Source organism: Ochotona curzoniae, unplaced genomic scaffold (genome assembly GCF_017591425.1).
Source record: "Ochotona curzoniae isolate NIBS_2020 unplaced genomic scaffold, NIBS_Ocur_1.0 scaffold_4505, whole genome shotgun sequence".
Classification (NCBI taxonomy): domain Eukaryota; kingdom Metazoa; phylum Chordata; class Mammalia; order Lagomorpha; family Ochotonidae; genus Ochotona; species Ochotona curzoniae.
Window position 1 is genome coordinate 23,108,597 of NW_024467118.1, and position 14,017 is coordinate 23,122,613.

Consider the following 14,017-nt stretch of genomic DNA (forward strand, 5'->3'; position numbering starts at 1 on the left):
CATCCCAGGGCGTGTCCCAGCAGCTGGCTGTTGATCTCCATGCACAAGCAGAGAACGCTTGGTGAAGCATAGTCAGGTGCTCACTGCGTGTTCCAGGATGCACTTGCAGGCCCTCCCCCTTGACGTGCTGCTCAAGGAGTGCTGTACAGGGCCAAGGGGCCAGTAGCACTGCACGCCAGGTGGGCAGGTGTGTTCAAGCTGAGGATGCTCACTCATGATTTACAGCCCCCCACACAGCATATGGCTCACTCCAGCTCACCCCACATATGGTGGTCCAGCCCAGGAAAGGGCCTCACCACTACAATCTCCTTGGGTTTCGCTTTCTGCCACACAGAGCACAGGCTCAGCAGGGAGGGGAGGAGGTGTGCTCAGCTTCAAGCTCCATAGCCCTCGTGCCTCACCTTCAGCTGCAGCTGCTGGGAACGCAGCCTTCTGGTCAGATGTTAGGCCATCTCCCTTCTCTGTCAAGCTGTCCTGCTTTGCAGAATTAATTTGTTACTTTTTAAAAATGTATTTATTTTTACCAAAAGATGTACAGATTTCATACAAATTCCATCTTCCATGCTGAGAGCCATTGAGTCCCTACTAAGTTCCTTTAGCTAAATGAACATCATACCAGAAGCATTCATGCACACAGAGGAAGGAATTGCTGGTACCAGGGCAGTGTGTCCTCAGCCTTGACGGTTTTCTCGTCTAGGAGGAAATTTCAAAAATGTACATTGATCTGGAGACAGAAATATCTGCAACCTGTCTGGGAGAACTGAAGAGCACCAAACTTAGAGGAAGATTATTTCCAGTAAGAATTGACATCTGGACCATGAACAAACCAAGGAGGGAAAGGTATTGCAGGCGGGCACAATGCCAGGTGTAAGGTCCAGGGGTCTGAAAGAAGAATGAACATTCTGGAAAGAACCAAGAGCTTGATCACACTCAGTGACAGGCTGCAAAGAGTCCTGAAGAGATGGGTGTTAGAACTGCAGGGACGTAGCATTTTGTTCCTTTATCCTATGGGTAAACCACAGCCTTTCATCCCTAACCAGGAAAGTGACATGACATTTGTTTTAGAAATATAATGTAGAAGTACTATTTTTCTTCCCATGACTCCTGAGACAAGAAGGGAACAGTGAAGCAAAATGAGTAGGATCCGTAGGATTTAAAAATCTTTATTGTATTTTGTACTTACATAAGAAACACAGATTAATTCTACACAGTTCTCACATTGTGAAAACATATATACTCTACAGATTACATGTTCCATGTAAACGCCCCAGACTTCAACCATTCTTAACTCTACCACTGTACTGGTGTCGATTATTTTACAAACAGCAGTTTCTCCACACCAGCTACCCCATTCTTTTTAGTGGCGTGCAATATTCTATTGTACCAGTATACTGTAACTTATTGCATTGTCTGTTTTATGGATATTTGGAATGGTCTTGGTTTTTCATGATTATAATCAAAACCAAGATGAACATCTTTTGGCACAATCATTTGCGAACCTGTGCAAGTGTTTGTGTAGCGTACCTTTTCAGAAATCCTTCCAGGAACTGACATCAAAGCAATAATTGTTTTTTATTTTAACATATTGCCAGGTGGCCATTACAAGGTCAGAACAATTTCCATCTCAGCAGTGAGTGAGCATATGGTCCTCAATTTCCCCTGGAGGGTGAGGTCTTTACAGGCAATCTGTTCTTATCAGAGATATGGCAGAGCCCCGAGACTGTTGGTTCAACCCTGTGAATGTCTGTAGTTCATGCGTTTTTCCGGTATACGATAAATTCACGTTAATAATAGCTTGAAGGTTTGCCAAAATAAGCCTGCATTTGTGCCTGCTCTTGGGCCACTCCAGGAGTGCTTTCTTTTCCATGTAAGCTCTCAGCTTATGGTACCTGGTGGGAATGCAATACAATGGGACAACTTCCAGTAAGATAAAAATGAGATGATCAGAGTTTTCGTGGAAGAACTCGTGATGGGCGATCTCCTCGTAATGGCACCATTCATGTTGGACAAAGTTGGGAGACAAGACAAAGATGGACTTATAGCTTTTCTCAATGCAGTTCAGGATATTTTCAGTTCTGCTCTTGATAGGGTCAAAGTTTCTCTCATAAGTGCAAATCAAGACAGAACCATCTTCTTTCTCTAGACTTGGAATCAATGCATTCTTTACCCAGAGAGAATCATGTTCACTAAACGCAATGAATGCGTGAAACTGGACAGTCCTCTTGGGCTCTTGAGCTGCTTCTGCAGCCCTGAGACGTATTCGCACCCATTGGCCCAGCGTCCTGAGATACCAGGGCAGGTCTAAGCGGAGGCAGCTAAAGGCCACAGCTATGCCCAGCAGTAGCACAATAATCACCAAGGTGACAATGAACAGAGCCGTGTTGCAAGAGAATTCGGGAAGGTAAACATCCTTTAACTGAGTCCCCTTTAGATTCAAAGGGTATTCACAGATGTACAAATCTGACCATCCAACCACCATGCCCTCCGAATATTTCCCAAACTGAATGAAATCTCTTAAGTCGCAAGTACACCAGAATGGATTTTTCCCCACATTTAGAGTCTTCACTTCCTGGCAGCTCTGCAAAAAATTCAGAGAAGGGCTGAAAAGTAAGTTCATTTCAATGTTCAGAATTGAGAGCTTTCTGAAATGGCTGCACCCAGGGAGCTCTGTGAGGAAATTAAAAGCAATGTTTAGCTCTCGCAAGGATTGCAAATGGGTCATCACTTTAGGGATAGTCTGAATTTTGTTATTATTCAGATCCAGGACTTGAATAGTTCTGGGCAGACATCTGAAAACAGAGTCAGCAAACTTGTTGAATGACAGGTTCATGGTAAGCAAGGTGTCTGGCCATGAGCAGTTAGCATTGTTTTGATGTTGTAGTAGATTTTGACTCAGATCCAAGTGCATCACTGGTGTGAGGTTAACGAAGTGACTCACTAAGGAAAGTGTCTCCAGTCTGTTCCCCTTCAGAATGAGAGTTTTCAAGGAAGGCAGTTGGGTAGGTTTTTGAAACAGGTCATCTGTTAGGATGTTATTGGCAAAATTTAAATACTGGAATTGGGTAGGATAATCAGGAAAAAGAATGTGAGGCATTTGGGCGTCTGATATTGTGAGGTTTTCTATACCCATTTTGGTGAAAAACAAGTAGATTCTCTCCTGTGGGATCTGAAAAATTCTGAAATGAACATGCTCCAGTTTTATAACTTTCATGGTAGTATTTGAATAGTTGGAGTAATTATAGTCAAAATTAAATTTACCTCCAAATGTCACATTTTTGATCTGGAAGTATTCCACCAGGGTATGCCAAATAAAATGCAAGATATGGAAGAGGTCATTCCAGAGCAAACTAACTTTATTAAACAACAGAATAGATGTCTTAGACTTCTCCAAAATGAAACTGTGTTGAGGCTTATCATTTAAAAATTGACTTAGGCCATCTATATTTGTCATTTCCAGTATTTTTGAAGTCTTAAGTCCATCATACAAGAGCACCCAAAAATTTACGTTCGTTGGCAGAAAAATATGAAGTTTTGTTGTGTTTAAGATAGGCAGGCTGCCTTCTTCATAATGAGAAAGAGCTTTCAATCCTAAGAAGACAGTATTGAGATGCAAGTGAGAAATTTTCTGAAAATCTGATTTTTGTATTTTGGCTCCGCTCAGGCCTAGGGTTTCCAAGTGTGACATATTACCAGTCACTTCACAGACGGGCATGGTGTCGAAGTCATTGAAGGAGAGATCTAAATGTCTGAGACTGGCCAGTGAGTACCAAGTTACGACCTTCAGTCTGTTGTAAGACACATCTAAATATCTTAACTCTTTGTTGAAATCAAAGATCTTGAGATCCAGCCGCTGGATGCTGTTATGGCACAGAATCAAATCTCTGAGTTTGGAGACAGTATGAAAGTCTGAATTCTGGAGTTCAAACAGTAGGTTGTAGGATAAATCCAGTATGGTAGAGGTGGGGGTTAGGTTTGCGGGAACCCTTCTTAGAGACATGTTGGACAAGTTGGTTGTCAATTCCCTTCCTTCTGGCAGGGTTGGAGCCCAGCCCTCTACTGCCATCACATTAATACAAAGCAGGCAAATGCTTCTGAGAAGTCTCATTGTATTTCCAATGGTTTTCTCAAATGAATGATGAAGATGAATTCAAATCTTTAGGGGGGAAAAAGCACATAATGTTACATTTTTCATTTGTTAAATTAAATCCTGTAGGATTTAAATTTTTTTTCCATTCCAACCTCTGACTAAGTGAGGATTAACCAAGACATTGGAAAGCAGTCCCAACCTATGTCAGATCTTTGACTTAGTCCAAGAGGACAGAGCCCTGTTCCCATTGCTGAGGCAAGTCAGCATTTGCACAGACAGGATCAGGGGCCATGACAAAAGTATTATGAAGAAATTATTCATGGATTGCAAAATATCTTGAATCAGAATAAATCTTTCATTTTCTCAAACTTCTTTTTTTTTTTTTAAGATTTGTTTTATTTTTATTGGAAGGGTGGATATACAGAGAGGAGAGACAGAGAGGAAGATCTTCCATCCCATGATTCACTCCCCAAGTGAGCGCAACTGCTGATGCTATGCCAATCCGAAGCCAGGAGCCTCTTCCTGGTCTCCCACACGGGTGCAGGGTCCCAAAGCTTTGGGCCGTCCTCGACTGCTTTCCTGGGCCACAGGCAGGGAGCTGGATGGGAAGTGGGGCCGCCGGGATTAGAACCGGCACCCATATGGGATCCTGGGCGTGCAAGGCAAGGACCTTAACCACTGCGCCATCGTGCTGGGCCCCATTTTCACAAAGTTCTTAAAGTAACTTCTTGAAATGGATGGGAGAAGTGCCTCACTCCAAAACCAGTTTAGAAACTATGCTTTCTGATCAGATTCAGCATTTTCTCTAACATCTCCTTTTGATACAGCACAAAGCTAGGTGCTGGAGACACAGTAGTTATCAGGAGAGAATTTTTATTCTTGCACAGCTCAACTTTTAGAGGCAAGGGTAAGAACAAGGGCCATGAACAGAGTTATAAAAGTTAGAGGCCAAGTGATGATTAAGAACTCGAGATAACTGGAGAAAGAGGAGCAGAGAGATCGTGGAGAGTGATTGGTTAGTGTGTATAGGATGATTGAGAAAGACCTCTGTGATGCCATGACCTGCATGAGGAGAGCTGCTACAGGGAACCTGGGAGCAAAGTGCTTGCTGAATGGAAGCATCTTTTGGGGGAGAGAACAGCAATTACAAGTTCAAAGAGCCTATGCTTGGACTACGGGAGAGTGATCACAGGCAAAGTCAGACTTTGGAAGAACTTCGTGAATTTCCTGTGAGTAACAGGAAGAAAGCAGTGGCTGATCTAGCACACAGGAGAATTAAGTTCTAGGGCATATTTTATAGACACCTCAGTTTCTTGGGAGGAAATGACTAGAAGGGCACAAGACCAACAGAGACGCTAGGGTAACAGCAGCAAGGAAGAAGGTTGTCAGGAGGTAGTGGCATCCACGAGGTAGTGGGTAGATCTGACATCAAATGAGTAAACTCTTCAGCTCTCTTCCCACACCAGAAACTTTGATAGCACCAAAGAAAGATGAGTGCTAAATTAGTGCTTGAGTTTTTTTGTTTGTCTGTGGCAATACACAGGCTCTTGATCCCCTTAGAGTCTCTGCCATGGACACATAGGGACAGCCTAAGACACACTGGGCAGCGCAGAGTTCTGAGAGACAGAGTGTGTGTGTGTGTGTGTGTGTGTGTGTGTGAGAGAGAGAGAGAGAGAGACAGGCATGCAGGTACCAGGGTTAGCCAAACTGGCAGACTTAAAACAAGGCCAAGTAGAGTACCTTCCTCACTTGCACCTGGGTTCCTTTTCTCTAGAACCTATCAAATGTGTTTGATTCTTTTTTTTTTTTTCTTGAAGTGAAGAAATTTGAGAAAACACTTGGCCATTTCCCCCAAATACCTTGTCTCAGTTCACTTTGCTTAACAACCCACCATGGACTGAGTTAGACCACAAGCATGTACTTTTCCCAGCACTGGGTGCTAGCAAGTCCAGCCTTGGGGAGCTGACTCAGTTCTGGTGAGGGCTCATGTCTGGATTTGCAGACAGTAGCCTTCTTGTATTGTGACAGGAAGGGTGAGGCTGAGAGAGGTGAGGGAAGGAGACAGACCCAGAGAGGGTGCCTAAGTTTTTATGTTGCTATTAATACCAATCATGCGTGCAAACAAATGTCCTGATAGGGTGTTGTGTGAATTCCCTTACACTGTATACCGGAGAATCCCTATTTTAAAAAATAGTAAGTGTTAAATATTAAAGGATGATATAATCCTTATCTTCCATAAACCAATATTCTGATAAGTCCAGACATCTTAGAAAAAAGAGAAAATTAATTTTAGTGAAGTTTGCACAATTACGTGATTTCCTAAAAAGAAATCAAGTTTGAAAAACAGGACTTCCAACAATTTCAGATACTTTCAGTAATGTATTTCTGGCCCTAATTTTAGTGACTTCTTGGAGTGATGAATAGACTAAAAATATTTGGTAAATGTAAAACACTATAAAACAACAACTGAATGTTCTACTTACTTTAGTTCCCCATGGATTTCCAAATTGTTATATATTGATGAATGGCTTTTGACACTTACTTCTAAATATTCCTAGTTAAAAAAAAACCGGTTTACAGCTGTTGCTTTGAGGAATATTTATTGCTCCTGTTATTGTGTCATATCAGCTAATATGTAACTGTAAATATTTTCTTCCCATTTCCTTAAAGCTACACATTCAGTTTTAGGAAATCTCAACATTCGTTCTATTAGATATGGAAAGTAACTTCTCATGAGTTTACTACTTCTTCTGAATGACTTATTCATAGTTGATCTTCTGTTTATGGGCTTACCATCTCCTCCACACCTCATGCCATGAAAGCCATCTGTCTTGTTCCTATCCATATCCTCTGCCAGTGGACTAGTGGCTGACATAAGAAAGTATATTCCTGTTGAGTGTATATGGGAATGAATGAATGATGTCAACATTTTGGACTCTAGAACAAGATACACTTAATATGCTCTCCAAAAATGTGCTGAGTGACTGATGTGAGTGAATATATAATATGGTACAGGGTATGATACTTAAAAAGATGAGTTTGGTGTTGGTGATCAGTAGACTTAAGTTCAAGTCCAGTGTTAACCACTCATGGGCTATGCAACTTGAGTAATTTATCCCATCTCTAAAAATCCCCTTTTCCTCATCTGTAAAAATTGCCTGTGTAGAACCATACTATAGAACATGGGCATCAAACACACAGTGCCACGTCTAAGACGTCAGACTTAATAAAGGAGCAGTCTTAGGGTTTAGGCCAGTAGGAGGCAATGACAACACGAATTTTAAGGGGACACCAAGGAACTCAGTCATCAAAATAAATAATTTGTCAATGAGACATTTTCCAAAAATCAGAATTATTGCAAAATCTGTCTTGAACCAAGATATTATAGATGAGATTGGCATTACTGATTTTTTTTCTTGCCTCAGACTTCACTATGGCTTAGCAGGACTCTCGTGCTTACAGTCATTAGGTTGACAAGGCTGTTAACCAGCCACAGAGCACTTTGATTTACAGCCACTTTATGCTTGAAAGTGCCACAGCATCTGAGGGCAGTCCCCTGGGTTGAGACGTCAGAATTTCCATCTCTTACCCACCTACCCAATACCACAACCTTAACTGAAACCAGTGAGAGAGGAACTAACTCTTTTTGAACTTCTCTTAATAAGTTTTTAAAAGTCCTATATTTCAGGTGAGGGATATGCTTTACAGCATTTCATTAAAACATTTTAAACAGGACATCAATTGTTGATGAATGATATAGTCATTAAATAGTGTATAGTATTTACATTTTTACTTCTATTACAACCACTCAAAGCAGATAAAACCCAGAGAATGGCTTTCCTGAATAGCTCATGATTGAAAAATCTAAGTCAAAACACCATCAAATGGCAACTGGTGATTTGCCAAAGAATACATACTTCATCATCCAAGTGCTCTTTTCCCTCTGACACAAAAAAAGTCAACATCTCCCTGAATGGTGAGTGATCTTTGCAACATCAGAGTAAGAGTGACATTTTTGAGTGTTTCCCACAAGTCCAATTTGGAACTAAGTGCATTCTGTTCATTGTCTTATTCAATTCTCCCCGAAATCCAACAAAATGATTGCTTTAATTATTCTTATTTTACAATCGGGGGACCTAAAGCCCAGAGATTAAGTAAGTTTTAGGCCCAGATCTGTGTGCTGTCTGCTGCCTTACGGCTGATCGCTAAATCTACTGAGGCCATGTCCAGGCCTGACATGCAGTGTGATGTGTGATGGCCATGTTGAGTCCGTTGGCCTGGCCAGCTGCCCCGGGGCCTCTCTCTCTTCCCTCCCATGTTTCTGTCTCCAAAGTGTTGTGCACCTGCTACAGGGCATTCTGCAAGGTGCCACAGAGCTAAGAGAGATGTTGCTAATGTGTAAACATAATATGACAAGAATTATTATGAGGTCATGGGAATTGAAACTAACTCAAAGTGCGCACAACCCAAGTCAACAGTTCAGTGTGGGTCCGTGAGCAAGTGCTTGTAGGAATCCAGTATCTGGACGCCAAGAACCAATCTCTACATGCCAACTATTTGGCTGGTTTTGACCACTCTGGACTTCTGAGCAGAAAACTGAGCCACAATTGTATTGCACAGGATCCATCAGGGCTGTCTCTGATCTTAGCTACACAGAGCAAAGCTGAACTTCGAACTCGGTAAAACAGCCATCAAGCACCCTTCAGACAGCCAACATCTCACCCAACAGTTGACATTAATCTGTTATTTATGTATTAATTATGCACAAACATTTTTATATTCATATGTCATGGGCAACTATCTTTTATGCTCATATTGTTAATAGATATAATAGGCAAACAAAAGCCAGAGAAAATTCACTGTGCCTGGGGCTACCCTCTTTGGATGGGGGCACTGGCCAGGTTTAATCTGCACCCAGTCAAAGGAAAGCCAAACCCTTGGGCACCTGTGAAACAATTCCTCAGATAGATCATCCCAAGGTTGCCAGTTATTCATGTGCAGGCAAAATAATGAACGTTGCAGATCTGAATCTTTATGTTTCTTCCATCTATATTAGCCCAAGTTCTCTCCTCTTCAGAAAAGACCCAAGCCACCCTCAGATCTTCCTTGAGCATGACAGCAAGCAAAGTCAACTCGTCTTACCCAGGCCTTGCCGATTTCAGCAGAGCTGCAGGTGTGTGGAGGATTCGTTGGCAGGGTCAGAAGTGGCTGCAGGAGTGGATGGAATCAAGTTTTCGGTGACGCTTAAGTCTCTTCCCCCTCTACTGCATGCTAGTGGCATTGCATGTAACATAAAGTGACATTTTAGAGCACCTCATTTACAACGGTGGCACACAGAACATAACACTCAGCATTAAAGTTCAATGTCGTTATCTGAGTCCACGTGGGGAGGGGGGCTTAGTGACCACAAACATAAGCTCTCCTTGCCTGGAGACCAGCACATGTACATTCTTTATAATGTAGGTAAATGACAGTGTTTTCTTTATTTTTTTTAAATTGATTTGCCAAAAGTAAGTTGAATGAAGGAAATGAGCTGGGCTCTGTGTCACTGATGAGTGTCATGCAAGCCTGTGTTGTTTCCCACGTGCAGCAGTGTTGCACACAAGGGCCCACGAGCTGTTGGCTGGACCTCAACACCATCCATGTAGAACATACATTCATTCCCATTTAATAGATAAGCGAGAGCAACAAACTTTCCCCAGATCTCCATTCAGCAGGAGATAAAGTCAAACTCCAAAACTCAGGTTGCCTGGCCTCAAGGCCACAGTTGTCTTCTCTAGTCCTGGTGTCAAAAGGTTTTTGCATCTTCCTTCCACCTTTGCTTGGGAGACCCTAAACCCTTACGGACACCTCCTTAGTCAGACGCCAAGGATGGAGTGTTCAGAGTCACAGCTGCTCACTACTTGCGGTCCGGACTGTTTCATGCCTTACAGGAAGTTAGGGAGCCATTGGTACTCCTGCCAGCTTCACAGTCCCCTTGGGCAGTGGTCCCTCTGGCTGCCCAGCAGTTGCCCTTTTGGCCAGGCCATCTTGCTGTGCCCTCCAATGTGGGCAGGGCCGCTTGCCACTCTGGCTGTGACTTGACTCCTCTCCAATTCTTCCTCAATCTGCTTCTTTTTCTGTACTCAGCCTCTCTCTCTTGTTGTTCCTGTTTCTGTTTGGTCTGGCATCCCTGACTCTGCGTTGTGGCTTCTGGTCAAGGCCGAAGCAGCACGTCCCAACAATACTTGCCTCAAGAGAGGAAACTGAATAGATCTCCACCTCCCAATGGGACATGGGACAGCCCGTAAGCCTGCCCCTATTCCTTGGCTTGCCTTGGAGAGGGTGGATGGTTCTCAGGCAGGCAGTTAGGCAGGCAGAAAATTGACAGTGGGAGGAGGGAGGTCCCTGAGGCTGCTTTCACTCTTAGTCACGAGAAATAAAAAAGAAAGAGTGAGAACAACCAACTGGAGAAGATGAGGCTGGAGGGCAAATAACAGGAAGAAAAATGAAGAATATCAAACACAAAAGGTAGTAACAGAGTTTCAGGTAGATATTACTGACAGGTACAAATCTCGTCAAAAAGTGATTTAGCAGTGATCTTGGGAGCTTATAGAGCTTGGACCTCAAAAAACATCCCACAAGACAACTCAGCAGGAGAAATTCCTCCAGATTCCCTTGTTTACATCCATGCCACACCTCCTTGTTCTGAATAATTGTTAAAAATTGGTACCCTGAGTGATGCATGCCAAGACGTTTTTCAATATATCATATCTTGCCAAAGCCAGCTTACTGGACAATTGATAAGAATTTTTACTAGCCTGTTGTTCAAAAGCAATCAGTATTAAAAATCAAATACATTTATGTGTGTGTGTATATATATATACACATATATATTTAAAATAAAGATTTTGGGTACTCAGAACTCATCACTTTCTAATTATTTTACTACTTACTACTATGAAGCTCTTGGGGTTATTGATGTCTGTTATAGCTGTGATGGAAACATATATAGACTATTACTGCACTTCTGATTCCAATTTTACCTGCTGAGACATCACATTTGTACCCAGAAATTTACTGTGGTGGAAGTATTTACACCATGACACTTGCAAACACTCTAAACTGATATAGTTTGGTAGTATTCTAGACAAATGCAAAGTGTCAGTTTGTGATTTTTGTTTTAAGATTTTGTTGTTGTGGAGTTCGACCTTGGGGCTTGGGTGGAGGGAGCTCCCTGCAGCATGGTGGCGGCTGGGTGTACCTGAGCCAGGTAGGACTCAATGCTTGGGGCCCTAACCCCAGCCACCGCTATCAAGCAGTGAGTGAGTCCAGGGCTTGCCTAGGCCCAAGAGTTTTTTCTTTCTTCATGGTAAGTACACTGTGAAGGGATCTCTTGGGAGCTTGGGTTGGTCCCTAGCTCTGCCCACCACTGCCATCTGGGCCTGCCGGCAGCCAGAGTACCAATCAGTGTCAGGCTCTGCCCACTGGCTGCCTGGAGGCGAGCTCTGGAATTTTGCGGGTAAGGAATTATTACCTAGGGACAACCATGGATAACGCCACTGCGCATGTAGGTGAAGAATTAATCTTGAAAGACTGCCAACTACAGGGCCACTATACTTGCAGGTAAGTGTGGGCACTGACCTGGTGGTTTGGAGGGGAGAGATCTGGAAGATCTGTATGGGTCAGACTGATACTACAGCCCACATTGGAGTCCTGAATAGGGCTTGTTAGCATGGAACATTGCCAATCACCACACGCCAGGTGGTCCATGCAAAAGCTAGGGTTGGGAACCTGTCTAGTACGGCTAGATCCCAGTACCTGACTGAATGTCGGAATAGAGACAGGTCACATTAGGCAAGGTCATAACCCTAACCAGCACATGAAAGAACTAGGTCCAGGGGGGAGTTTCTGTGGAGGATATGTGGGCACAACCCTATGGAAATGCAAATCCCACTGGTTAGCTCGAGTTGGGGTGGTGATGGGCTGAGATAGGTGTGACCAGGGAACCTGCTATCATTGAGAATAGTCTTGGCAGATCCAGGCTGCAGCACCCACATGTGCATTCTAAAACAGGGTGTGGGGTAGGCCAGGCCATAATATTCACCAGCTCATACAAGGCCAAGATGGAGGGGCAGGCTATGCCAGGCAAGGGCCTGACACCCACTGGCATGCATCAGATCTGGGCTTGGGAGTAGTCCTAGTGGGAGAACATGGGAAACTTCCCTACTGCTGGTGAGCATATTGTCCAGGCCTGGGTGTAGGGTAAGCTGGACAAGGTAACTCTAACCATTGGCTAATGTGCGGATTGGTTTTGGAAGGGGGCAGACTGGGCAAGGTTGAGCAAACCTTAGCTCACCAGCAAGAAAGTGCAGAAACCAGGCTGGAGTGGAGGTCATGCCAGGCTAGACTGGTTTGCACAAACCAGGGATGGGAGCAAACTGAGCAGGGCCAGGTTGCAGCGCCAGCCAACAGAATTGGGGGCTGGGTCAGGCCAGGCTATAGCATCCAAAGGCAAAGGTCATGACAAGTGAGGGACTATGCCAAGCTGGGTCAGAGCAGCCACTGGATGCACAAGATCTGTCTGGGTAGAGTCTTGGTTGGGGAGCTAAGAGGACACCCTGGCTGGGTTGTGGTTTCCACTGGTGAGTGCAAAGGCCAGAGTGGGGGCTGTGTTCTGGTCTGGATATGGCTGCGGTCTCCGTTGGCATAAGTGTGGACTGGGTCTGGGTGTACTGAACTGGGCTAGACTCCAGCACTCACTGGTGCTCATGAGAACCATGGTAGGTGTAGGACAGGATAAGCTAGGTCTTTGCCCCTGCTGAGCCAGTTGTGAACTGTGTCTAGGTGTGGACCAGGCTTGGTTGGGCTGTAACACCCAACAATAAAAAACAAAATGGGTTGAAGGCCGATCATGTAAGGATTTCTGTTTCTACTAGGACAGGAGGTGGACTATGTAGGGTTGGCCCATGGACCCACTGATGGGCATGAAATCTGGTATTGGGAGAGATTCTGATGGAGGAGCTTGGGAAACTCCTCTGTCAGGACACAGTCCCTGCAAGTAAGTACAAGAACCATGATAGGGAGGAGCTCAGACTATGGCCAGGAAATGGTACCCACTGGCATACATTTTGTGCAGGTTGGGGGCAAACCAGGCTGGGCCAGTTCACATCACCAGCTGGTGATTCCGAGCACCAGAATGGAGTGTGTTGGGCCAGGTTCAGTCTCAACACATGCCAGTTCACGTGAGGGCCAGGACTGGGGGCCAGCTGTGCTGGGGTAGGCTGTAGTCCCATGAGCTGGAATGAGCTGGAATTCAGAGTGGGCTGGGCCCAGCCAGGCGACAGCACCCACTGACAGATGCTGAGGTGAGGCAGGCCATGCCAAGCCATATCACCCAACCAGTACATGTGGGACCCAGAGGGGGAGGGGGCAAATCCAATAGGGAAACTATGTGGGGCTCCCATGCTGGACTACCACTCCCCCTGGAGAGTGTAAATTGGAACAGGGGCAGACAAGAGTGGGCATGGCTACAACACATGTTGGCTTCATATGGGCTGGATCAGGGAAAAGTCAGGTTGGATTGACTGTTCCTACTGTTGCATGTGTAAGCCAGAGTAGGTGTGAGTTAGTTGGGCTTTGCCCCAGCATCAGCTGGCAGATGCTGGCACTGGGGGCTAATTCTGTCAAGTTAAACTGTAGAACCACCTGGAGAATAAAAGATCCAGGAGTGTGAGTGGACCCAGTAGAGAAATAGTAGATACTTCCCTCTTGAGTTACCATTCCCACTGATGAATATGAGAACCAGGACTGGGGCAGGCATGGCTAGACACAGAGTAGCACCCACCAACATGTGTGTGGGCTGGATAGTGGGGCTGGTTGGATTGAACTAGGCTTCAATGCCTATTGACATGTATGAAAGCTAGATGGGATGTGGGGCAAACCGGACCA

At 44.5% G+C, this 14,017-nt stretch overlaps 1 protein-coding gene across 1 annotated transcript; it reads right to left on the reverse strand.

Annotated features, from left to right (window-relative positions):
- Window positions 1-1,147: 1,147 nt before the first annotated feature.
- TLR10 (toll like receptor 10) lies at window positions 1,148-9,506 on the reverse strand. Its single transcript, XM_040966067.1, has 2 exons — window positions 9,230-9,506; window positions 1,148-4,154 (listed from the first exon to the last, which is right to left on the reverse strand). Exon 2 carries the CDS (start codon window positions 4,103-4,105, stop codon window positions 1,676-1,678), a length of 2,430 nt encoding a protein of 809 aa, XP_040822001.1. The 5' UTR covers window positions 4,106-4,154; window positions 9,230-9,506; the 3' UTR covers window positions 1,148-1,675.
- Between the last annotated feature and the right edge of the window lie 4,511 nt (window positions 9,507-14,017).

Coding starts and splice junctions, on each gene's coding strand:
- TLR10 (XM_040966067.1), bottom strand. CDS start 4,105: ATGAGACTTCTCAGAAGCATTTGCCTGCTTTGTATTAATGTGATGGCA.